General features: G+C 37.0%; 1 protein-coding gene across 5 annotated transcripts in view; it reads right to left on the bottom strand.

The window, feature by feature from the left end:
* Window positions 1-27,751, bottom strand: part of cdi (serine/threonine kinase) — a 242,961-nt gene that overhangs the window by 175,566 nt on the left and 39,644 nt on the right. For 3 of the 5 annotated variants that reach the window (XM_090372811.1, XM_090372814.1, XM_090372812.1), the window contains exon 2: window positions 20,949-21,275. In XM_090372811.1, coding sequence (XP_090228937.1) covers window positions 20,949-21,209 — 261 coding nt within the window. In that variant the 5' untranslated portion in view covers window positions 21,210-21,275. Of the gene's footprint in view, window positions 1-16,210; window positions 16,352-20,948; window positions 21,276-27,751 lie in introns of those variants that run through there. The other 2 variants (XM_090372813.1, XM_090372815.1) reach the window with 2 other exon arrangements.

The following is a 27,751-nucleotide window of genomic DNA, read 5'->3' as shown; positions in this document are numbered from 1 at the left end:
GATTCACTACCAGTGCGACAAACTTGCAGGAGGTGTAGGGAGCACAAAGACGGATCGGAATCACATAGCATTGCAGGGTCCGAAATGCCTTCGTCATGCGGTAGAGGTCGGGAGGTCGCGTGAACAGCGGGATCGCTGTTCACGCGATTAATTCAGTGGACAGAAGCTTGAATCCCTGTCCACTGAATTAATCGTATTTAATAAATGTAAACGTGACTAGCAAATACGATTAATTCAGTGGACATGGGTTCAAGCCCCTGTCCACTGAAAGAACGTGTGCTACTGTACTCAACTCCCTGACCACTCGGCTACGTCAAGTCATTCTGACTCTTATCAATACATTAAATCAGCGGTTTTCAACCGGGGTGCCGCAACAACATTCAAGGGTGCCACGTAATTTGGGTTTAAGTTACTTAAACTTTTTTTTTTTAATTTATATACTGTATATATAATTTTTATTATATAGTAAAATAATAAGAGGAGTTTACCTCAATATAGTGCATAGAACACTTCCTTATGATACCCTCCAGAAATTAAAACGGAAAAAACGAAAAAATCGACAACTTACCGGTACATTAAAGTAAGATTTAAATAATCAATTTAACACAATTCAAAACAATTAAAAATCAAATTAACGCAATTAAAAAATCTAACGAAAATATTCAAAACGATTTTCCTTCCTTGTTAGATATTTTCGTTAGATTCTTTTAATTGCGTTAATTTGATTTTTAATTGTTTTGAATTGTGTTAAATTTATTATTTAAATCTTACTCTAATGTACCGGTAAGTTGTCGATTTTTTCGTTTTAATTTCTGGAGGGTATCATAAGGAAGTGTTCTACGCACTATATTGAGGTAAACTCCTCTTATTATTTTACTATATTATTATCAACGTAGAACATATTGAGTAGTACAGCTCTGATTCATACTATATAATTTTTATTACGAATTGCAATTTTGTTTATAGTCATATTATTGTGATAACTATCTTATAACATATTTTTTTTAATATCAAACACACGGAATCGGGTCGAACAGGCATAAAATTTTGTAGGGTTACCACAAAAAATAAATTACTTAGGATTACCGTTATTAAAAATGGGTCGAAACCCATTGCATTAAATATTTGAAGCAGCAGCAGCAGCTCAATGAATCGTATCAGCATATAAATCGCGTCGTGGTAACAATGCATAAACTTGAACTAACGCTCTCTTTTTTCTTTTTTTCCCCGCTGGTCTTTTTTTGACTGTAATCAAGAAGGAAGGCGTATTTACAAATTTCTTGCCATGGGAGGGTTGTTTTTTTAGTTAGGAGTAGAAAACGCGTATTTTTTTTCTTTGAAATTAAATCTTTACTGATTTCTAAATTGAGAAAGGGCTCCACCTCTTAGCCGTATCCTGTGCGTTGCACTGAAAAGGAAAAAATGTGAATAAGGGTTTTTTTTTTTTTTTTTTTTTTTGGCTAAATGAAAAATTAAGGCAAATCGCAAGTATTAAGCACGGTATTAGTTAACAAAATTATGAAAAAATTCATATTTTTAAAAATTGCAATTTTAACGTAGCTATAATATTTTTTTGGGAAGAGAAAAAAGACTGAGAAGCTCCCTGGCACCAATTAGACTAGTGGCACAGTGGGGGAAAAACAAATTATTAGGCCACCCGAACATTTAAATTCATATGCCATGCTGTGTCTGTTAATTGCATGAGTTCTGTGGTCGATTTGTCTGTTTTGCTGGACGAAAAACCCCAAATTCTGGCAAAAAAAAAACACCTTGCTATCTACACCTGAGACCGACTAACTCAGCCACGGAGTGAAAAAAGCCTATCACAGTTCCTCGTCATCGACGAGATTCGAACCCGGGCCTTTTCCAGCCGGTCTTGGGAGGATGATGACCACTGCACTACTGCGCAGACCAGTGGCAGAGAATTGTATTTTGTATCGTATAACTGTCGGAGGGTGGTACCCAGACACACATCTATCTCCACCTTTAATTTTGGAACCACGTTGTTGTTTGTTTGTTATTTGGTTTTTAGGAGCATTAGCAATTAAGGCCATATTGCTCCGGGATATGCTGGGATCATTCCCTGACCTTTCCGCATACTCCGTATTTTGTGGTGACGGGCTCGAACCCCGGTCTCATCAAGAAGCGTGTGCTACGCTCTGCTGCTCCTTCCCACCTGGCTACGGAGGCGCCTGGAACCATGTTGTACTACTACAAATATGTCTGCAGTATAAAGCGTAAGTTAGTAATGTGTTGTTTATGTTGTTAGTAACAGGTCACTCTGCCACTAGGGAGCAGACACCACATAGGTTTCGGCTACCTGATGCCCAGACCTGGTTCTATTATTCTGTCTGTGCTTATTGCACTAAAAACCACACACCCACCAGAGATAGTGCAATACTGGTGGGTGCCCATATTCCTACTCCCAGGCTGCCCACACCCCCCCCCAAAAAAAAAACTAGCCACCAGAGATACACAAAACTGGTAGATGCTATAATTCCATTTCCAATCTACTCTGATCAGGAGCTAGCAAAAATAAAAAAATAATGATAATAATAAAATAAATAAATAATTAAAAATAAATAAAATACCCTAGTGGCAGAGAAGAAAAATGCATGGGATGAATAGAAATTAGCAAAGTCATACAAACCTACAGTAAGTACAAACCAGTCAGCAATCAACTCGAACCACTGTAAGTGGGTTGCCAAGGTAGACATCCTCTATGGATGGCAGTTCGGGAGGGCAACAATGTTTTTTTTATATTGTTTTACATTTATCAGTATTCAACATTACAACAGCAAATACAGTCGCAGCACACTGATCAAGTAAGTCAGCATAATGAAAAATTTCAATTATGAAAAGTCCTTGGCTAAGAATGAAAAGAATTCTTCGCTTGTGTTAACACTAGAACTGTGCTAACACGGAAAGGGATGAATTACATTGCTCACTAGGTATTGAAAGGCATAACTACTGATCCTGTTCAGGTTGATGACAAACTAAATAAATATTTTGCAATGACATTCACCTGTGAAGTGAAGAAGCTTTAGGGATTGGGAAAAAAAAGAGGCAAGCAAACTTGGATTATAAAGATTAGAGAAGCCTTAGATTGTGGGGAGTACCCTATACATTTAAGATGTGTAAATGTTTCTCCTATTCTTCCTAAAAGGGGATCAAAGGCAAGGTGAGTAATTACAGATCTGTAAACTTGACCCTGTTCCAGGGAAAATAACAGAGTCAGTGGTTAAAGAATTATTGTAGGATTATCTTGACTTTTTTTTTTTTTTTTTGGTAGTTGTTGGCGCATCGGCTCGGATTATCTTGACAGGAATGTAGCTATATGGAAATCACAGCATGGATCTATTAAAGGGAGATCTCTTTCTGACCAATCTAATTGGCTACTATGATCAGTAGCAAATAAACTGGATGCAGAAAACAATTTTAATATCATATACTCAGATGCCAGAAAAGTTTTCCGATACTGTTCAATGTCATTGTTTGTTTTGGGATTTATTAGGTGTATCGGCATCAGTGGCCATAGTACACCATACATGTGGTCAGTATGTATGCTATTTCTTCTTGGATAGAGTTATTTGCAAAACTAGTACCTGTTCAATGTCAAAGACTGCTGTATACAAATTGGAGCAGTGCAGCATTAGGACAAAATTACTATGGATAAAGGGATGGCTGAAGGAGTTTTGGAAACAAAAGCTATGCAGACCAGAAGTCAATGGTCTGCATGCATTTTGATGTTTCTGAAATTTAATGTTTCTGGATGTACTTTTAAGTGCTAATTTTAAAATCCAAACTGTTTTTACCTATCACATGCAGCTTTTTTTTTTTTTTTTTTTTTTTTGTTTTAACAAACAGCAAGAATTATTTTCTTAGATACATGCTCCATATGTGTATTCCTTATGGAGCGTGTATATATCACATATTACACACGCGTATTAGTTCCTTTGTGAATGAGGTAGAGATGTGGCCAGAAGTGTTTAACCCTGTGAGTCAGTTAACTACATAAAACTGCAAACTGTTTCTTCTGCACTCAGTTTTCTGATGCAGCCATTAGTAATATCTGCTTCTAACATGATTTTCTATTCTGCTTTTGACAATGACAAAACAAAGGTAGGATATAATATCATTTGTGGAAAATGTATGTACTACACACTTTGGAATTAAATTAGGTGATAAAGACAACAGTTGGGTCCTCATAAAGTGTGCCATATGTGCGTGGAGGGCTCATGATTGTGGAAGTGTGGTAAAAAGAAAAAATCAACATTTGCCGTTCCATGGTGTGGAGGAAATCTCAGATCATATTAATGACTGTTACTTTTGTTCCACAAACATAGCAAGTTATAAAGCAAAGAACAAGCAGAGCACTGTGTACCCCAACCAGTGTTGAATCAAGAGTGTTTGCCGGGAGAATGCAAACTTCGGGGGTACGTGCACTTGGGGGAAGAGTGTAAACTTCGGGGGGGGGGGGGTACATATAGTATATTTTTTTATTATTATTATTTAATATTTACAAATGTAAATATTACATTTGTAAATATTAAATAGGCAGGGAGAATGCAAACTTTGGGGGTACATGCACTGAGGGAAAGAGTGTAAACTTCGAGGGGTACATGTAGTATTTTTTTTATTATTATTTAATATTTACAAATGTATATTTATATTTATGCACAATATATATATATATATATATATACACACACACACACACACACACACACACACACACACACACACACACACACACACACACACACACACACACACACGTATATATAAATATACAGATCAGATCATGCATATTTATGAACATTATAATAAGAGAATATAAGAAAACAAAATAGGAAACAAAAGGAAATATTTATTATTTAACATCTAAATACTAAGATGTCAGTTCATAAAAACCACATTACTGACAATACTCAGTTTAATAACATGAAAATCAATGATTAAAATTTGAAAAAAAAAAAAAAAAATTATACAAATTATAATCAAACATGCAAGTACTGTAATGTAATAATGTTATTCTTCTTTGCATCAATCATTTCTTCAATCGATTCTTTTTCCAATGAGTTATTGGAAAAATTAATTTTTCTAATAACTCATTTGGGTCCTCAGCTTATCTTCATGCAATCTTGCAATATTACAGTACAGATGCATATATAATAAAAAGGCTATAAAATGTATTGTTTATAGGCTGCAACTAAACCATCTTGTTTCCAGTATACAAAGCAAGAGTCTACCATACAGCGAAACTACTGACAATTGAATTAGAGGCTGCAGTAGACTCCCCTGAAAGCCAGGGGTCACTTCATAATTACAATAGCATCTGTCAGGAACCAATTCAGGGCCTGCAATCTTGTTTGTGATATATACAAACAAAGAATTAGTAGCAAGTGGACCGTTTGTGTGAAACACTATCAAGAGATGGTTTGTGTGAAAATAAAGGGAACCATAAAACTAAAATACAGATACTTGAAATATTGCCCATTTAATTATTTTGAAATTTTCGTGTCTTGAATTTTAGTAATTTATTTTTGCCATCTACCACCTAACAAGTACCGTACTTAGTTGATGTGATTTTTCATGTTGTTTATTTGACATTAATTTATTGAATTAGTGTTTAATAAAATAAAAATTACTATTTTTCACTGGGGGGGGGGGGGAATTTTATTCCCCTGGAGGTGAAATCGCCCCTTTTCACCCCCCCTGGATTCAACACTGACCCCAACTACATTATTTCAGGGGCTCACATTTAGTGAGTATGGACTTGGCACACCCAGAGTCCTGAGCTGGATATCATTCTTTCTCTCTCTCTCTCTCTCTCTCTCTCTCTCTCTCTCTCGAATTTTTTTTTTTTTTTTTTTTGGATGGTGCAGTATAAGCCTCAGGCTTCCTTGCACCATATGGCTAATAATAATAATAATAATAATTTCAGCTGTAAAGCCAATATCCCCATGAACCTGAACTACAAATACCAGCTCCACCAGTTGTTTTTAAACATATGCCATCAGATCCCAAATCTGAAATTTGTGGTCTAGAGATGGTTTGTGTGAAAATAAAGGGAACCATAAAACGAAAATACAGACACTTGAAATACTGCCCATTTAATTATTTTGAAATTTTCGTGTCTTGAATTTTAGTAATTTATTTTTGCCATCTACCACCTAACAAGTACCGTACTGTGATTTTTCATGTTGTTTATTTGACATTAACTTATTGAATTCGTGTTTTATAAAATAAAAATTACTATTTTCCACTGGGGGTGAAAGCGCCCCTTTTCACCCCCCCTGGATTCAACACTGACCCCAACTACATTATTTCAGGGGCTCACATCTAGTGAGTATGGACTTGGCACATCCAGGGTCCTGAGCTGGATATTCTCTCTCTCTCTCTCTCTCTCAGGGTAACTCGGGAATTCTTTTTTTTTTTTTTTTTTTTTTTGGCTGGTGCAGTATAAGCCTCAGGCTTATACTGCACCATATGGCTAATAATAATAATAATTTCAGCTGTAAAGCCAATATCCCCATGAACCTGTACTACAAATACCAGCTCCACCAGTTGTTTTTAAACATATGCCATCAGATCCCAAATCTGAAATTTGTGGTCTAGAGAATGATAGAAACTACAGTAGAATCTCGTTAATACAAAGTTCAAGTTGAAGGGACCTAAATTTTCATGTTTTGTAATAATGAGGTTTGTAGTAATGAGGTACCCCAAAAGTGTAAATTTTACCTTTATTATTATTATTTTTTTTATTTATTTATTTTTTTGGCACATACTATATATCTAAGAATTATAATAAGTAATAATATCAAAAAAAAAAAAAAATGGTGAAGGTAAAGAAAGCCAACACGAGAACCATGAGAAACTTTTAGCGGTCAAACGCATTTCCCAGTACTGCAACTTCTCCCTGCATTCTCGGTAAACAGATGGTGCGTGTTATTGGTAATGGCAGTAGAAGTCGATAACGATGTATTGATTAGTTTTTTTTCTTATTATTAAAATCAGATTATTGGAGTTCATGAGTGTAATGCCTTCGTGGCTGAAATTTACTTACGGGTACACCCTCCAAACTGCCTCAGTCGTAGGGTGTTTATCGCCCCTTCCTGCTGTTTTAACCCGCTAGACAAACTACCTCTACTGCAACATAGCATGCACCGTCTGTAGAAGTCATTTTTGTATCGGGTTAAGACAGAAAGTAGAGGAGATAAATACCTAAAGACTAAGGCAGTCTGAGGGTGTACCCATAAGAAAATTTCATGAACTCCGATAATCTGCTTTTTATAATAAGAAAAAAAAAAAAATTAATACAGCATTATCGACCTCTACTGCCACTACCTATAACACGCACCATCTGTTTACCAAGAATGCAGGGAAAAGATGCGCTACCAGGAAACGCTTTTGACCAGTAAAAGTTTCCCATGGTTCCATGTTGGCTTTCTTTATCTTAGCCAAAAAAATAAATTTAAATTAATAAAATAAAATAAAAACAAAAGCCTTGTCTAACAATACAGTAGGATTAACACATTTTTAAAAGATTTAATTTTATTTGTAAGATAAACTAAGAGAAAAGCAATTAACAGGAATGAAAATATTGTACAGTATATATTTTGATATATACAATATTTTCGTATCACAGTAAAAGAATTAATCTTAATATAAAGGGAAACATTTAATCCATTAACCTTTTTGATAAATTAATCAAATTTAAAGAAAGAATGCAATGTTGTTAGCTCAGTTTTGTCCTATATGCATTTTTTACTACAGCACAGACATTACAAAATACAATAATGGTTTCTTTATCAACGTTACTGCAGGCCAACACATTCTCTATTATGTTCAATGCATTTTGAGCATCGTGTGTGTGTGTGTGTGTGTGTCTTCACTTTTGCTGTTGTTGGTAACAAAAAACATCATTTTGCTTGGTGCTTAGCAGCTCTTCTGATGTTGCATTGCTGTGTAGAAACTACACGTACCTTCACAAACTCTTCAAATTTGCCAAAGAAATCCATAGTTCCTTCAAATTTCCCCATTCCTCAATGTTGCTATCACATTCGTCTGCTGGACTATGTTTTTCGATGATATTCTCTCCAAAGCCATTCTTTCTGAAGCAGTTGATTATTACAAATGATGCAACAACAAGATTACGGATAGCATCCAAGACATTCCAATTTAGCTGCAAATTGTTCCCTCCCTTCTACGTTGAAGATCAAGCATCTTATCAGGCAGGCTCTATATGCTCCCCTGTGATTATAAATAATGCCTTGATCAGTGGCTGCATAAAACTGGTAAAAAAAAAAGGGGGGGGGGGTAAACTGCAGCCATTATTGATGGAAGCCTCCTCAACAATTCATCTTGAAGGAAATGGACCATAATCTGCCATGCCGGTCCAGTGCAGGGTGGCAGAGCAACTGTATTTAGCAGTCAGGGGCTTGATCGCTGGTCTACTCTGTGTGTGCTACTGCACTCCAGCTTCTAACTACTCAGCTACGGATGGAAATGGGAGGTTAAAAACAACAGTCATATATTTGTCAACTTAAGTGTCTCGGCAGAATGTGCTATATAACGATCTAGAATCATCAAAATGTTCCTTTTTTTCTTAAGCGATTCTTCTGTCCAATTTTGATAACCAAGACTGAAAAATTTTGATCGTAAGCCAAGCACTTCTATTGGCCTCATTAATCACAGAGAAGTTAGTTAACTGCTTTAAAACATCTTGGCTTGGAACACTTACCAATCACAAATGGGCGTAGTTTTGTACTGACATCTGAATTGCAGCATAACAGAACAGCGAGCCTTTGTTTACTTAATTTTCCACCATGACAAGACTCTCCTCGAACAACAAATATTTTGTTTGGCAGTAAATTATAAAATAAACCTGTCTCGTCGAGATTAAAAATATCCTTTGCCTCATTTTTCAAAGATGGACCGTACAGAATACAACCAGTCTGTAGTCTTTTCTTTGTCGACTAATACAGACTCACTGCAAACATTTCGCGAAACCAAGTTATTCCTGTTTTTAAATCTTTGGAGGCAGCCACTCCCAAGATTTAAAAACAGGAATACAAAAACAGCCACTGCTGAATTTGAAATCGCTAATCCCATGTTGCTGAGTTCGATAATTTGCCTTTTCTTGCAAAATCCGACCTGATATTGACAAATTAGATGCACGCATTTGTTGGTACCACTCGAAAAGTTGTTTCAAAATCCTCGTGTTTTGCACCACGAATTCGTTTCCTGGTTTTCATCGCTGCTCCAGTGTCATGCACTGCTCCAAATCTTTTTCGGTTTTTCAGTATTGTAGATAAAGTAGGTAAAGGGATGTTGTATTCCTTTGCAATGTCCATTTTGCTTCTTTCCATCCTATCAGCCTCTTGTATAACTATTAGTTTAATTTCCAGGCTTAATTCTGTCCATCTACGTTTTGTCACCATAACACTGCTAGATAAGATTTAATATAAACAAATTTTAAATTAATTTAAAGACAAGTTCTGAAAAAGAAGTCAGCTCAGATAAAATGGCACAAAAAATAGATTGCTGTATATGATAGCAAAAGACTCTTTGAACTGGGGTAACAATTGCAACTGATTTTATTCCCGTGGAGTGCACATAGAAAAACTTTTTATTCTTTTGTTAATTTAACCACTCATCCTTCAGAAAGATGTTTTTCAGAGTGCACTTGATGTTGTAGCTATCATAAACTGCTTTTGTTTACACACAACTAATTTCTAACAAGTCAGTGCCATCCTTCGGGAAGTAGGGAGCCAGGTGGCTGGGGGCAATAATCAGATTGCTCTGCCAAGATTTTTATTAAACATACAAAATGACAATATTTATTTCTCATGGGGTGAAAAAGAAGTTTGTAATACATATTAACCGAATTTTGTAATAAACGAATATATTTACATAGAAAAGACCATCCTTTTGCAGGGGAATGGTATGTGTTTCATATAAACGAGTACTTTGTATAAACTGTTTGTATTAACGAGATTTTACTGTACATACAAATCTTTCCCAATAGTAAAGGAAAGTAACAAAGGTATTTAGGACAACAATGCATCATTCACGGTGGTGGCATAAATGTGTTGTCAAAATTGCCTACCAGACAAAACACTGCAATTCATGTGTAGGCAGGCTATGTTGCCAACTGTCTGGTTTTCCACTGAAATGTCTGTTGTCCAGTTTATACCTTCAGTCTAATACACTTCTGTCCAGTTTTATACCTTTAGCTTTAACTGATGTACCATAAGTGAAAAAAATTAATAAGACAGTGTCAAAATTCATAGGTGAAAATGTAATTATTATCATTATCATTAGCCATATGGTGCAAGGAAGCCTGGGGCTTTTGCTGCACGAGCCAAAAAAAAAAAAAAAATTTATTATTTTGACATTTCGAATAGATCACACTTTTTTTCTCCAATATGTAGTCTAAATCAGGCCTGGGCAAACTTTTTGGCTGAAGGGCCACATTAGGAATTCAAAAAGAAGGCGGGCCGCATGTAAAATACTATTTTTAGATATATATTATTTGTTATCATGAAGAAATATAACATAAAAAAAATTATTCTCTAACAACCGAGAATTTAATAAGATGAATGGAACTGTTTTACATCTTTTAACATTTTTTTAATTTCGGGTGTTAATTTTGTAGTTTAGATTCTTAAAATTGCTTGTAATAAAGAATTTTTATTTAGATTCATGATGGAAAATGTTTGTTCACATATGTAGGTTGATCCAAAAATAACCAACATTTTTCGAGCAAATCTTTAAGTTTGTCGAATTTGTCCGAATTAAGAGTATTGTAAAATTTACAGATTTCCTCACAACGGTGAAATTCCCTTAAATTGGTATCACAATGCAGATCTATAATCTGAAGTTGTGGTTCACTCGGTGCACTATCAATTTCTATTGAAAATGGGTATTTTCAATTGCCAAACTTGTCTCAATTTTTCGGAAGTCGGCAAATCTTCGTGAAAAGTCATTATTCAGCGCGTTGATAATTTCAGAATATTTTTCAAATTTATTTTCTGGAATCTTCAGCAACTTCATGGTTGGAAAGTGGTCTACCTTGTTAATCAATAAATGTCGAAGGAACAACTGGAGTTTTAATTGAAATCCATTCAAACTTTTTACCATATCATGGGCATATAAATTTTTCCCTTGTAACATGGTGTTGAAAGTATTTAAGTGTGTCACGATGTCCAAGGTAAACGCAAAATCACAAATCCAGTTATTATCAGTTAATTCGGGAAAGTCCATAATATTTTTCAGTTTTAAAAATAGAACGATATCATCTTTAAGATCCCATACTCGTCGAAAAACTTTTCCTAAGCTAAGCCATCGAATTTGGCTATGATAAGGAATATCTGTGTACTCCGATTCAATATCTTGAAGAAAATTAACGAATTGTCTGTTTCAGGCCCCCCCGATCATATTAAATTTGCTAGTTTAATAACACAAGATGTGACATGTTCAACTTTTAACACATTTTTACATAATACTTGTTGATGTATAATACAATGAATTGTAATTAAATTATAATCAGGATAATTTTCGCAAATTTTATCCTGAATTTTCTTTAACGCTCCAACATTTTTACCTGTCAAACTTGGTGCTCTGTCAGTTGTTACGCTTACCATTTTGTTCCATTGTAAATTATATCTTGTTAAGCATTTTTCAAATATATCAGCTCCCGTTGTTTGGTCTTTAAGAGATTCCATTGAAAGAAGCTCTTCAATAATTTCATCAAAATTAGAGGTACATCCACATATGAAAATTAATAACTGCACAGTATTCTTTTGGTCGTTACTTTTGTCGAGAGCTATCGAGTACCATGTTATGGATTCTAATATTGATAATAATTGCTCATTCAAATTTGTATCGATACATTCAATCCTTCTTACTACGGTTCGCCAAGATAAACTTACATTCTCAAATTTGTGTTTAATGTCAGGACATATAATTCCACAAGCTTCAGTCATACATTCTTTAATATAGTCTCCATCAGAAAAAGGCTTGTTGCTTTTTGCAATTATATGAAAACTAACAAAACTTGCCTCTACAGTAGCTCCTTGTTCCTTAGTTAGCCGCGTAAACACATTTTGTTGTCTACATAAATTTTGAATCAATCCATCAGCAGTTTTCTTTCTTGTTTCCGGAGTTAAATTGGGAATTGCAGACATTCAAAATGTTCAGTAGTGAAATGTCTTTTAATATTGTACTCTTTCAACACTGAGACACTCTCCCGGCAGATGAGACAAATAGGCTTGTTATTTATGTTAGCAAAAATAATATTTTGTGTTCCACTCTTCATTGAACACAATGCTCTTGTTGAATTTTTCGTTTTTTATTCATTTTTAAAAGGGCGTAAATATTATTTTTATCGCTACTGGCACCAAGATGATAACCGAAGATAACGCAAAAAAACTAACTGCAGGATGACTGTCAGAGAAAACAGAATGGAACTGCGGCCGGTCAGCAGTCCTATCCTATTACTCCGCCATTGCAGCAAAGCCGTTGTCGTCATCACCGGTTGTCTGTTACCGTAGTTTCACATGGTTAGTTTATAATCACAAATTATACCGTTATAAAAGCGCCCGTTGGCTCGCTCCGGTTCGTGCACAATTTCAAATTCTATACCAATTTGAACAATACAGAGATGATAAAACAATTTATAAGTCGAGAAATTCTATGATGTATTACATATACAAATTTATTTTTCAAAAAGGCGTTGCAAAAGGCATAAAATAAGGAAATTTTTTTTGAAAATACAATTAAAGCTCGCAGGCCGCATGCGGCCTGCAGGCCAGTTTGCCCGGGCCTGGTCTAAATGGAAAAAAAATAATAATTATGAATACAAATATTTATTGTATATATGATGAATGGTCACTTTATTAGGTACAACAATGAATAGCAAGTGGGTCCCCTTTCTAACTCTGAGAACACCCTGGATTCATCATGGCATGGAATTCTCAACAAGGTGTTAAAGCATGCCACATGGTTGCTAGTCCCTTCTGATTCAGATATTTCCCACAGTTATTGCAAATTGGCTAGCTGTGGATAACTACTCTAAATACCTTGTTTTACCTCATCTCACAAGTGCTCAATTGGACTTCAATCTGTAATTGAAGAGGCCACTGCAGTAGGCTGAATGTTGTCCAGTGTGTGCTACAAACATTTTCCCCTCACACCATTACACTACAAGCACCAGCCTGTACTGTTGACACCTGGCAGATGGGACCACTGACCACAACCATTCCTTCTTATTTTCTGTTGACAGGGGTGGAACCTGGTTCAGTTGCTGACTGCAATACCCCATCTGTGAAGAGGTACAATGGAGTTGCGAATTCAGAGACAACTCTCTTGTGTTGTAGTATGCTTATTATTTGACTGACTGCAGCCTTTCCATTATCCTGCATATAGTATAACATTGTTTTATTTGTGTGTGCATGCATGCAGTGTATTAAAGGTATTCAAATACATTTATGGAGAAATCTGTCTGCAATTTCCACTTCCATTCAATGTTTCAAGATTACAATCAGCCAGGCGCCTCAGTAGCCAGGTGGGAAGGAGCAGCAGTGCGTAGCACACGCTTCTTGATGAGACCGGGGTTCAAGCCCGTCACCACCAAATACGGAAAGGTCAGGGAATGACCACCACATATCCTGGAGCAATATGGCCTTAGTTGCTAATGCTCCTAAACCAAATATGTATATACAAGGGCTTGGAAAATCCAGAGTCCTGCTTGCTTGCTCTCTCTCTCTCTCTCTCTCTCTCTCTCTCTCTCTCTCTCTCTCACACACACGGCATTTTTTTTTCTGGCTGGTGCAGCATAAGCCTCAGGCTTCCTTGCACCTTATGGCTAATAATAATATCAGTAAGAAAAATTATGAAAACTAGCTTGTATCCAATCTCAAGTTCAGTGAATAAACTGATCTGCATTACATGCCATGAGATTTTCCACATTTTTCCAAAAAAGACTCCACATTTTCAGTAAAACTCAATGTTTTTTCTCTAAAGTGACTATTTTTTCCTTTTTTTACATTGATTTCAGGACAATTGAAGGTACACCAATAGTCACAGAAAACTTTCTCACAGCTGCCAAAGCAGGAAGAAAGTGGTGCCAGACAGAGTCTAAACGCCTTTACTTTTATTCCTAAAAAAAGTATTAAAATGTTTTTAAAATTATCTTTCAAAAAATATTCTGTGCATTATTTTGTTTGTTTATTTTTTTCTCTTCATTACAGGCATACCTCGAATAACGAATAGGATGCGTTCCACGAAATTACTTCGTTAAGCGAAACTTCGTTTTCAGAGGTAAAAATACTATGGCCAGAATAGGGATACGTTCCTACGTAAAGAAAATGAAAAGCTTTTTTTTTTTCGAACAAAGAAACGTTTTATTAAATAAACAGTCAACTTACATACAAAGTGAAATCACATTTTAAAATATGAGTCCAAAGTTGATTGTTTATGCTCTTTTTCTCTTTCATTTAACAATTGCCTATACGGAGTTATTGCATTTAACACTGATCGCTTAAAAAATAACACTTCTTCCTAAATCAGGATCATTTTCACTAAAAAAATTTAAAACGTTTTCAATGTCATTTAAGCACCTTTTTAAACCTTTGGTTGTTAACACTTTTTCGGCAGGAACTTCTTTAACTTCGTCTTCATTATCTTTGTCTTCGTTGCTAACAAGGTTTTCTAAATCTTCCACTGAAAAACCATCATCTTCTGCATTCAATAAATTTCTAACATCCTCTTCATCGACATTTTCGAAACCTATTGATTGAGCCATCTGGATAACTTCATTTCTAATTTCTTGGATGTTATTTTCTTCTTCTAGTACAACTTCTGGCCATATTTTGCGCCAAACTCCATTTAAGCATTTCTTAGTGCCTTCTTTCCAAGAACTATCAATGTTTTCAATTGCGTTTTTAATGGTGTAGTTTTTCCAAAAGGTTTTAACTATCATTTCCTCTTTATCCTGGCGCCTCCGTAGCCAGGTGGGAAGGAGCAGCAGTGCGTAGCACACGCTTCTTGATTAAACCGGGGTTCGAGCCCCTCACCACCAAATACGGAGGATGCGGAAAGGTCAGGGAATGACCACCGCATATCCCGGAGCAATATGGCCTTAGTTGCTAATGCCCCTTAAAAAAAAAACCAAAAACAAACTCTTTATCCTCTAGTTCAGTTAAACTGCTTAATGCTCGACGCAGATAATAAGCTTTAAATGATGCTATTACTCCCTGATCCAATGGTGGAATCAGGGAAGTTGTGCTTGCTGGAAGAAACACAACTTTGACAGGAATGCATGTGTCCAACGTGTTAAGATCAGTAGGATGTCCCAGAGCATTGTCTAACAACAAAAGAGATTTTTCTTCAAAGTTGTTTTTTTTTTGACAATACCGTTTTACTTCAGGACAAAAGTGGTTAACAAACCAATCAGTAAATAACTCCTTGGTAACCCACGCTTTTCTATTTGCTTTCCATATTACAGGTAAATTCATTTTTATGTTACCTTTTAACGCCCTCGGATTTTCTGAATGGTAAACTAATAACAATTTTAATTTATAATCGCCAGAGGCATTTGATCCAAAGAGTAACGTTAAACGGTCTTTGGCTGCTTTGAACCCAGCAGCTGATTTTTCTTCAACAGAAATGAAGCTTTTTGTTGGTAGCCGTTTCCAGAACAAACCGCTTTCGTCAACATTGAACACCAAATTTGGAAAATTTTCACGTTCAATTATTTCCTTTAGTTTTTCTGGAAACTTATTTGCAGCTTCTCCTGTTAATTTTACACTATGAATCCTGGCCCGTTTTTTAAATTTCTCGAACCAACCACGAGAAGCTCCAAAGGTTTCCGTAATTTCTTCAGTTTGTTTAGATTTCAGGTGATTAAAGTGGAATATTTTTTTTATGTTAAATGGGGCTTGAAATTGCCGACTTCGTTATAGCGAAGCTTCGTTATCAGAGGTAACGTTAACCGAGGTATGCCTGTATTTTAAAAATATAAAATAATGAATATCACTGGAGCAATTTTGTAGGTGATCACTTTGGTAACTTAATGGTGTTGAGTTTCTAGTCTCCAAATTTATATAAATGGCCTAAAGGATAAAAGAATAAAATAATTCAGTTAATAAAAATTAGTTAGTCATGTACAAAAATTATCAAAAAATGGCTGGCTGCACTCTACCTTTTATTTGTGCTTGAATTTTGACACATGTTTTGCTCAATTTATTATCCAAAAACTCAAAACCAGGATTCTCCAAGTCCACGGGTTGCCAGATTTCTGATATTATATCTGTAATATCATCAGTGAGATCTATTTACCGAACTGACACACACAAAGAGTTAATGTTATACTGCAGATTGGTGAGCAAGTCCTACCCTAGTATGACATGTCAGACAACCATAAATATGCTCATAGGCCTTCAAAGAGGCAGTAGTAAAATTATGAAGAAAAGATGCTGCAATCAATGGTGTTAAAAGACTTCCAATGCAGATTGATAAGAGTGCCACAAAAACAATGTCTGTACATATCATTTTAACAGCACTGAAGATCCTAGATCAATGACTGGATCTGTAAATGGACAGGGAAGCCTTGCAAAGAATCGCCCACTCAGAATACAGGTCAACATTGCCACAGCATGCACATGCCTTCAGTGAGATAACTGGGACACGTCATCACCAGTATAGTGCACAGGATGCTGCGCATTATATGGGTTACCACAGTTATACAGTCATCCACAAGCCATTAATCACCCCCATCTAATGTGGGACACAATCTAGTTTGGTGTAAGGCCCACCATTCTTAGACCATAGAAAGCTGCGCTTTGGAATGATGAGCCATAGTACATGGTCTACCAAGTCTGATGATCGTGTCTGGGTGTGGTGGATGGATGGATGGAGAAAGCTATCTGCCAGACTATCGTCCTGACAATGAAGTCTAATGGCAGCAGCATGATGGTCTGGGGCTGTTTTTGTGGTTTGACCTGGAAGCATTGATTATTTTGGACAAAAACATGAATGCTGAGGTCTAGCTATCTGGAAAATAATGCATCACCCACACTGTAGCAGCATGTCAGGGAAAACATATCTGTGTCAGCAGGACAATGCTCCATGTTATACTGCTTGCATTGTCATTGTGACAGACTGGTTTGAGAACATGAGCATCAAGAGTTGGACTGGCCAGCCTACAGCACAGCACTGCCTTCAATCCTACAGTGGTCCTATCATTGGGGGCCTGTGAGAAGAGACTGCAAAAAAAAAAAAAAAAAAAAAAAGAGCAAGCTGAACTGGTCACCACTTTGAAGGCCAAATAGTATAAAATGTTGGAGGACATTTACAAAAAAAAAACTGGTAGCGAGTGTTCCAGAGCTAGAAGCTGTCATGAAGTAGTGAATATTTCCATCATTTTCCAGTGGAAACACAGCTCTTTTCCCTCTCCAAACAAAGCAAAGTTGATTCCTTCTTCTGATTAAATGATGGCATCAGTTTTTGGGATGTTGATGGAGTGTTGCTGGTGGATTACCTTCAGAAAGACCAAACAGTCACAGGAACATATTACACTCATCACTTGAGGCATTTGCTTGAAAACATCAAAGACAGATGCAGAGGAAAACTCAGAAAAGGAGTCTTGTTCCACCAGGGCAATGCACCTGACTCAAGTCGGTCACTGTATGAGTGTGGCTTTCAAATCTTGGACCTGCCATATATCACCAGATTTAGTACCATCGCACTTTAACTTATTCCCAGCCATCGTGGGTAGCACAGTTGGTAGAATCGCCATCCTCCACACATTGGGTGCAGGTGGAAAAGACCAGAGTCTGAGTCCCGTCAATGATGTGAAGAATTTTTATGAGCATTTTTCACAACACAGCCGAGTTGGCAGTCTCAGGCAAGGGTAGCATGGTTTTCCTTCTGGAAACTCTGGTTTTTCGTCCAGCAAACAGAAAATCAACCACAGAACATACAATTTACAGACAGTATATACGGAGAAAAATAGCCTTAGTCACTGATGTTCCTAAAACCCTACTACAACTACAACAACCTTATTTCTTAATTTGAAAGAATACCTGGCTGGCATCCACTTTTCCATTGATAGTGATGTCACTGCTGCAGTGGATGCATTCCTTAAGGCTCAAGAGAAAATGTTCTTGACAGCTGGAATCAACGCATTGCAACATCAGTGGCAAAAGTTTATTGACCTTAAAGGGGACTGACTACATTAAAAAATAATGTCACTACACTACTCAAACCCTTCATACTCAGGTCACAACCTTTTCAAATGCCCCTCATACAATGGTTTTCCCTTCCCTTGTGACAACACATTTGTGCAAAACTGGATTTTATGTTGTTATCATGAAAAAAAAAAAAATATATCAATCGCAGCTGATAACAGAGAAGAAACTTCAAGCTGCATTTTCATTAATGATATGACTGGTAAACTGCACTAAATAGCAAGCTCATAACATCACATAAATCAGGTATGTGCAACCTGCAGACTCCAATCCCTAGCAAGATATCATTATTGGTGAGTAATATCAAACTCTCCTGCATTGGTATATTGCAGGAGAGTTTGATATTATCATTCAGAAACACCACAAGCTATGAAAGGATTTTCAAAATCACATCTGCCAGTGATTTGGAAATCAAACAAGAAGGCCTGGGTTTTTCCCTGTAGTAAAGCACTATTGTGAAGAGCACAACCTTGAACCAAGTGCATTGTTGGTATTTGATAATGTCCCAGGCCACCCTGAAAATCTAGGCACCCTTCAGACCTGCATTCCCGTAGAAATGGTTTACCTTTTACCCAACACTACTTCATTATTCCACCCAATGAATCAAGGAGTCATATCAAATTTTAAGACCTATTGCATTCAGACAGCTCACAGAAGAAACAGATTGTAAAGATAAACAATCCATTGAGCAATTTCAGAAAAAAGTACGATGTCGTGAATGCTAAAGTCAATATCACAGCAGCCTGGCATGAAGTGACTCAAAACTGTATGAACAAGAAACTGCAAGAAACACACAATGACTTTATGATGTGACAAGGACCAGTCATCAAAAACACTGCTGAACTAGCCTGTGAAATGGGAATGAAGGATGTCAATGTGGACAATGTTTAGGAATTACTGCAGTCTCATGGTAAGTCTTAGTAATGATGAACTTCATAAATTGACACAGGTAGTGCATATGGAATGAAACTAAAGACCCAGACAATCCTGATGCAGAGGAGGAAACACCAGTGAGAAACCTCACCATGGAATTCCTCAGTGGTAGTATTACTACGATCTCTCAAATCATGGACGAGTTCACCGAGAATAACACTGATTGGGAGTGAAGCAGCAAAGCAAAGAGAAGTGTTCTCGATATGATTTTCTGCTATCGAAAACTACATCATGAGAGAAAACTTAAGAGAAGACAGTCAACTCTTGACTCCTACTTCAAGAAAAATTAATCTTTAAATAATTTATTCATGATATATACTGTACATTATTCAATAAAGGTATGTTACAGTATTAGTCAATGTTTAACATACCCGTAAATTACTGTATATTCTCAGGTTGGAAAAAAAGTTATAAGGAATGTATCGCCACTTATTTAATATTAGAATGACTTCGTATAGCGCTGTTCCATTTAGCATTCCATTTTCTAGGAATGTATCCTGAGTGTTAACCCGGGTATGCCTGTACTGATCATTTTCGTCACCTGTGTGAAGCAGCTACCAACTCTATGGATTTAAGACAAAGAATCTATTGTCTACAATGGCTTCTCCATCTTAGACACAGAGAATTGGCTGCTATGAAAATATCAAAATATAAACCACAAATAATATTAGTAGTAGAAATAATGAAGCAATCTATTATAATTACATTTTAAAAAAAAATGAATTTTTTTTTTTTTTTTCAGTAAATAAAATGACGTGAAATTTATGCTGCTAGTGTATAGCTCCTTCAAACATTTCTGTTGCATGGGATAATCTAATCAGCATTAGATGAATGTATAGTATTTCAATTCAATGATCACAGTCAAGAATCCAAGAAGACATTTCTGTTGCAGTTGGGATAATCTAATCAGCATTATCTGAATATATAGTATTTCAATTCAATGATCACAGTCAAGAATCCAATCTCTGAATAAAATGGCAAAAAGATCATAGATTTTAAAAAGGTGGGACAAAACTTACAACTCAGTTCACTCCATAGATAACTAAAACCTGCTTTATAGCTGACACTCATACTTGCAATATCCCAAGTGATAGCAAATGAAAGTCTGATATCATTAATTAATCTTGTTGCTCTTCTCTGTATCCTTCCCAACAGTAATTTTTTTCTTTAATGTTTTAAAAATTTTAAAACATTACATCCATCTGGTATGCCATCTGGAACGAGTTTCTTTTTTGAAGAATTTGAAAGTTTATAAAAACTGAAAAAAATACATGCATAAATGCTTTTAATAAAGTTTTTCCTATTCAAAAATAAAACAAAAACAACACTAGCAGACAGCAGCACATCCCTACAGTTTCAAGACAATCTCTCTCTCTCTCTCTCTCTCTCTCTCTCTCTCTCTCTCTCTCTCTCATATATATGTATAAAATATATCAGACGTAACTTGTTGATACCATGTTGAAACAACCTTCAAAGTGTGTGTGGGGGGGAGTTCATGTTATATTGTCATTACTTTTTTTAAAATTGAAAACTCAATAGCCATTTTTTGAAATCAAACAGCCATAGGTCTATAAGAATTCAGAAATGGACACACATAATTTTTCTTATTATTTTCAGATCCTGAATTATTCCTGAAAGTACAGCCCACCCACATGTTATGAAAGACCCTATATATGTGCACACTCAAAAAAGGTTTAATTAAGCTCTAGTAATTATGTGTACTCTTTATATACTGCTGTAATTATCCAAACTTCTTACCTTATATACATTTGAGAAAAAGCCTGACCCAATTTGTTCACAACAAAAATCATCCAAACGATGAAGAGCAGACACTGCATGGCGTAAAGCTTGGCATGACTGAACAGGTGCTCTACAGGCACCTGGACATCTAAATACTTTTCCAGCAGATGTAAGATTATCTGAATTTTCAGCATATAATGATTCACTCTGACCACTCACTTTATTGGTGCACTGGTCCTTAAGGTATGTCAACCCTTGTTCTTCACCATCAAATGACATATTCTGTCCTAGAATATTAAGTGGAAAACTTTACCAATATGTGATCCATCAGAATCTTTTTCTCACCTGGTAAATAAAATAGAACATGATATTATCATGAATACTATTTCATATAAAAACAAATTATATTAATTATACTATATGCAATCTCCATTATTTCTACAGAAAGATTCAAAAATGAATCATTCTGCAGAAATGGTTCACTTATGATTCAAAAATGAAGGGTCAATATTTCATAAGGACATTCCATATGGAAATACATAATCTTGAGAAATTTTTGATTTAAAACACTATTATCAAGTTATATAACTTCAAAGTTATATCCTAACATAAAGAGAAGTAACATTCAAGATTAAAAATTAAACACTGTTCAAAATATACTTTAATGAGGTACATGAATACCTTTATTACCCTGTACAAAAAAAGCATCCCATTGAGAATACAATGTCATTCACAGAATGTTCAAAGTGACCACAATGTGAGTTTGGATACATGTGCTTTAAAACAGCAAAGAGACATGTAGAAGGGCTCACATCTGGTGAGTATGGGCTTGGCACACCCAGGGTCCTGAGAGCTGGATATCATCATTCTTCTCTTTCTTGATGATTCCTTTCTACTTTTGACACACACACACACACTCTCTCTCTCTCTCTCTCTCTCTCTCTCTCTCTCTCTCTCTCTCTCTCTCTCTCTCTCTCTCTCTCTCTCTCTCTCTCTCTCTCTCTCTCTCTCTCTCTCTCTCTCTCTCTCTCTCTCTCTCTCTCTCTCTCTCTCTCTCTCTCTCTCTCTCTCTCTCTCTCTCTCTCTCTCTCTCTCTCTCTGCTCAGGAATTTTTTTTTTTTTGGCTGGTGCAGCATAAGCCTAAGGCTTCCTTGCACCATATAGCTAATAATAATAATAAAATGAAGGCATATCAGGCTTAATGTCTAAGTTTGCAGATTATATGAAAGTTGTCACGATGGTTAATGACAGTCATAAGGGTATGCTACTGCAACAAGATCTAGAAAAATTAGATAGAGAGCCTGAGAAGTGGCAACTGAAGTTTAACAATGACAACTATCAAGTATTGCACATGGGTAGTAGTAACCTCAGATTGGCATGCAAACTGTGATGTAAATACTCAGAGTAGTAGAAAATGAGAAAGACCTGGGGGTAATTGTGCAGTCAGATATGAAGTTCTCGGGGCAGTGCAGATGGGCTGCTGGAAGAGTTCATGGGGTTTTGTCAATGACAGAAATTTTTTCAGCAAGGATAAGGAGGTGATTATCCCATTGTATAAGGCAATCATTAGGCCACATCTTGAGTACTGCATACAGGTCTGGAAACCTCGTATTAGGAAGGATGTGGGTCTGCTGCAACAGGTTCAGAGGAGAGCAAAAGGGTGCTCTTAGGAAAGGCTTCAGTTTTGCAAATGGCAGCATATGGAGATTAGGTACTGCTGACACATTATTTGCATACTACCATGATGAGTTACGTGGTTTTTGTATAGGTGTACTAGTGCTAACGATAAATAATGAAGCTAGAGGGTGGCAATTGCTTCTTCCTCCTTAGAAACAAAGGGCTTTGTTTGTAGATCAGAAGTCACATAACTGTGTCAACATGTGGTGGATTTGATTTGGTATGCAAATTGGCAGCTCCACTAGTAGATACGCTATGAACCTTGTTATTAATCTTATTGAACTTCAATGTTAATTAAATTGTACTTTTAACTATATACATATAACAACTTAGGTTACGTAACATAAATAATTAGCAAAAATAAATAATTAATACTTTACTTGATACGGAAGTTATATAAAGGGATTTCGTAGATAACACTCAATACTGAAACATAAATATAGTGTTATAACTGTGTTGGGATACAAGTTTAGGGTTTTAATTTTGTACTGAAATTGAAATTTTATTGAAATTAAATCGAAATCATGATTCAGACCAGAGCAGCAAAGCAAAAGGCTCAAGCTAATGGGAGTGCTGTGGCTCAGGGGAGAACTGGGGGGGGGGGGGCAGTTGGCCTCTGAATCACAGCCTTTTAAAATGCACTATTTGCTTGATGTTTGTGGAGCAGTCAGGTACGGGGCAGATACTGCCATGGGGGTTGTCTTTGTATGTGTGCGATGCAAGGAGTGTAAGGAAATCAGGAGACAACTCAGCGTTGTTATGGGCCTATATGAGAGCTTGAAGGACAGGGTGGATGAACTCGAAGGATTAAACGTGAGGGGCCCATCAAGCTCTCAGCTGCCCACACCAACGCCAGAGCTTGCACTTGGGCATCACGCAACACATTAGCAACCCCCAAGGCAGAATGCGCTGGTCCCAAAGGAACTAGTAGTTGTTGGTGACTATTGTCAGGGAAACGGGAAACATCCTTTGTAAAAAGGATAGGTGGAACAGGACCAGGGTATGTCTGCCAGGGGCAAAGGTTGATGACGTTGTATAGCAGACAGCGGAATTACTTAATAAGTACAGGTCACTGTTGAAAAAAAAGCCGTGAATTAGGATTGAATTTGAAAGTGTCTGCAATTCTGCCCAGAACAAGTACAGCCTGTTAACAAGTACAGCCTGGACTGTACTTGTTAACAGGAGAGATTGCTTCTACAGGGATGGGATACACTTGAATAGAAAGGGTGCAAGAATATTTGCTGATGCTATCAAGGCAGTGTTAGGCGAGTCGGAAAACTGCTAGATTGGGGGGACATAAGGACTAATAGATTAACAGTAGCCACTGGCAGAGGTGAAAGTGATTCTTGCACTGCTTCTATTGGAATAAGCAGCAGCTTGGAAAATAAGATGCAGGATATTTCAGAGACAGCTGGGAGTCATTGGGTACAAGTAAACACATGGGTTATGTTAGGGTACCTAAGAAAAAGAACAGGTGCATGTATACTTGCGTGTACACCAATGCTAGGAGTTTGGTAAATAAATTTGAGGTATTGCTCAAAGCATCAAAGGCGGATATTGTTGGGATATCAGAGACGTGGTGTCACACAGATAAGTAATGCAGAACTGGAATTTGGGGAGTACAAGGTCTACAGAAAGGATAGACAGCATAGGAAGGGAGGAGGGGTTATGCTATTAGTTAAGAAACACATAAAATCCAAGGAATTGAAGCCAGTCTACATCGCTGGACAGTGCAGTGTCGAGTCAGTTTGGTGTGACATAAGCATTGGGAGATCAAAATTGAGAGTAGGCGTGTGCTATAGGCCTAATGACTCTGATGAATATAATAAGAAACTGTACAGGGAAATAGTGGCCCAGTAAATCACAGTCTTATAATGGGGGATTTTAATTTCCCAGATATTGACTGGAATTTGTGGGTTGGTCCCTCACACACTAGCAAGGCTTTTGTGGATTTATTGGATGATTGTTTTCTAAATCAGCATGTTCAGGAAGCAACTAGAGGGAGCAATACTCTTGATTTGATTATCAGTAGTGATTCTTCATGCATTAAGAATCTGCAGATACAGGAACACTAGGTGGTAGTGATCACAGTGTGCTGAAGTGGGATTTACTCAAGGAGGTAACTACCATCAAGGGTAAAGGGAAGGGTTACTGCTTTCGTAAAGGCGACTACGATTGTCTGAGACAGTGTTTTAAATTCTATACAGTGGGACCAACTGGTGATGTTACCAACAGCAAACTCAAAATGAGAAGCATTCAAAGAAATTATCTTGGAAGCTACTAGGCTTTACATACCAACTAAGAAATATTGTTCAAGGTTTAGGCATAAATGGATGTCAGGTGAACTAATGAGACATATGGCAGAGAAGAAAAATGCATGGGATACCTATAAATTAACATGTGACACAGAAGCCTATGATAGATATAAGTTGATATGTAACCAAGTTACAAAGGAGGTTAGGCAGGCAAAGGCAGATTACGAGAAATCTTTGGCAAGGGATGCAAAGAAACACAGCAAGGAATTCTTTACTTATGTAAACTCTAGAAGGAAGGGGATGAATCAGATTGGTCTACTTGATATCGATGGTTCAACTGTTCATGATCCTGCTCAGGTAGCTAACAAACTAAATCAATATTTTGCATCTACAATCACACATGAGGAGTTATTCAGGAAGGGGAATGCCATAGATGGAGTAAACACTGGCAGTGAGCTAGATGATCTTGTAATAATTGAGAGTAAAGTGGAGGGAGAAATTGTTGAAGATAAATACAAGAAAGGCACCTGGGGTGGATGGGGTCTATCCAGTTATATTAAAGGAGGCAGCAAAGGAAGTAAGCAATCCGTTAGCCATAATTATGAGAGCTTCCTTAGACTCAGGGGAGGTACCCACAGACTAGAGATGTGCAAATGTAACCCCGATTCACAAAAGAGCATCAAAGGCTGACACAAGTAATTATAGACCTGTGAGTTTAACTTCTGTTCCAGGAAAATTACTGGAAGCACTGGTTAAAGAAGCACTGCAGGATCATCTTGACAAGAATTCAGTTATAGCTCAGACACAGCATGGTTTTGTTAAGGGAAGGTCTTGCCTGACCAATTTGATTGGATACTATGATGTAGTCACAAAAAAATGGGATGCAGGGAATAACTTTGATATTATATATTTGGATCTTAGAAAGGCTTTTGATACTGTTGCACATGGAAGCCTGCTGCACAAATTGGAGCAGTGTGGCATTGGTGGCAAATTATTGCTATGGATAAAGGGATGGTTGAGTGGCAGAAGACAGAGTGGTAATTAATGGACACTGCTCAACGTGGGCTAATGTTATTAGAGGAGCACCTCAGGGTTCAGCGTTGGGTCCATTGTTGTTTTCTGTATTTATTATAAATAATATTGATGATGGTATATCAAGCTTAATGTCCAAGTTTGCAGACGATACAAAGGTTGGCAGGGTTGTTAAGGATGCTACTAACAACTACGCTGCTGCAACAGGATCTGGAAAGGTTGAGCAGATGGGCTGAGAGGTGGCAAATGAAGTTTAACATCGACAAATGTAAAATACTACACATGGGAAACAGCAACCCCAGAGCAACATATCAACTCTGTGGTACTACACTGACAATGGTAGAGAATGAAAAGGACCTGGGGATAATTGTGCAGGCAGATATGAAGTTCTCTGAGCAGTGCAGACAGGCTGCAAGAGTAGCTCATAGGTCTTATCAATGATATACAGGAATTTTTCTAGCAGGGATAGGGAGGTGATTATTCCCTTGTATAAGGCAATGGTCAGGTCACACCTTGAGTACTGTATACAGATTTGGAGGCCTCATTTCAAGAAGGATGCAGAGCTGCTGGAACGAGGAGAAAGGCAACAAGGTTAGTGAACGGAACGAAGGGTTGCTCTTACGAAGAAAGGCTTAAGTTTTGCAAATTACAGTGTCTGGGGACTAGGCACCGGCGAGGTGATCTGATAGAGGTGTACAAAGTCTTGAATGGTTTGAGTATGCTCAATACTGATGGGATACTGCCTCTTGCTCAGAATAATCACCTGAGAGGGCATAAATTCAAATTGAGGAAAGACAGATGTAGGATAGACGTGCGGAAATTTGCCTTTAGCCAGCGGGTAGTTGGTTGGTGGAACAGACATCCATCCCTTGTTGTGGAAGTTGATAGCCTAAATAAATTTAAGGCTCACCTGGATAGCCTAATACCAGCCAAATCCTGTGTCACCCTGCTTTTTATCCCTGACGAGTTGCATCCCTACACTCATACTTCGTGGGTACTTTTCATCCAGAACATCACTTTAATCACTGGTTAAAGATGCATTGCAGGATCATCTAGACAAGACTGCAGCAATAATTCAGACACAGCATGGGGTTGTTAAGGGAAAGTCTTGTCTGACAAATTTGATTTATTATGATGTGGTTACAAAGGAACGATGCAAAAATTAATTTTGATATCATATATTTGGATTTCAGTAACGTTTTTGACACTGTTGCGCCTGGAAGACTATTGTACAAATTGGAGCAGAATGGTATTAAGGGCAAGTTCCTACAATGGAGTCACACAAGGTTCGGTGTTGGGTCCACTGTTGTTTTGTATATTTATCAATGATATTGATGAAGGTATATCAGGCTTAGTGTCGAAGTTTGCAGATGATACAAAGGTTGGCAAGGTTGTTAATGACAGTATTTGCAGTGTGCTACTGCAACAGGATCTAGACAATTTGGGCAGATGGACTAAGAAGTGGCAACTGAAGTTTAACCTTGACAAATGCAAAGTACTGCATATGGGTAGAAGTAACCTGAGAGAAAAGTACCAACCCTGTGGTACTACACTTAAGGTGGTAGAAAATGAAAAAGACTTGGGAGTACTTGTGCAGTCAGATATGAAGTTTTCTGAACAATGCAGACAGGCTGCCAGAGCAGGTCATGGGGTTTTGTCAATGATATATAGGAATTTTGCTAGCTGGGAAAAGGAAGTGATTGTCCCTCTGTATAAGGCAATGGTCAGGCCACACCTTGAGTACTGGTACAGGTCTAGAGTCCTCATTTTAGGAAGGATGTCAATTTACTTGAGTGTGTACAGAGAAGGGCAACAAGATTGGTGAGGGGAATGAAGGGATCCTCTCACCAAGAGAGG

Source organism: Mastigoproctus giganteus, chromosome 4 (assembly GCF_048544385.1).
Source record: "Mastigoproctus giganteus isolate SK-2022 chromosome 4, ASM4854438v1, whole genome shotgun sequence".
NCBI lineage: Eukaryota > Metazoa > Arthropoda > Arachnida > Uropygi > Thelyphonidae > Mastigoproctus > Mastigoproctus giganteus.
This window is presented reverse-complemented; position numbering and strand designations above follow the sequence as displayed.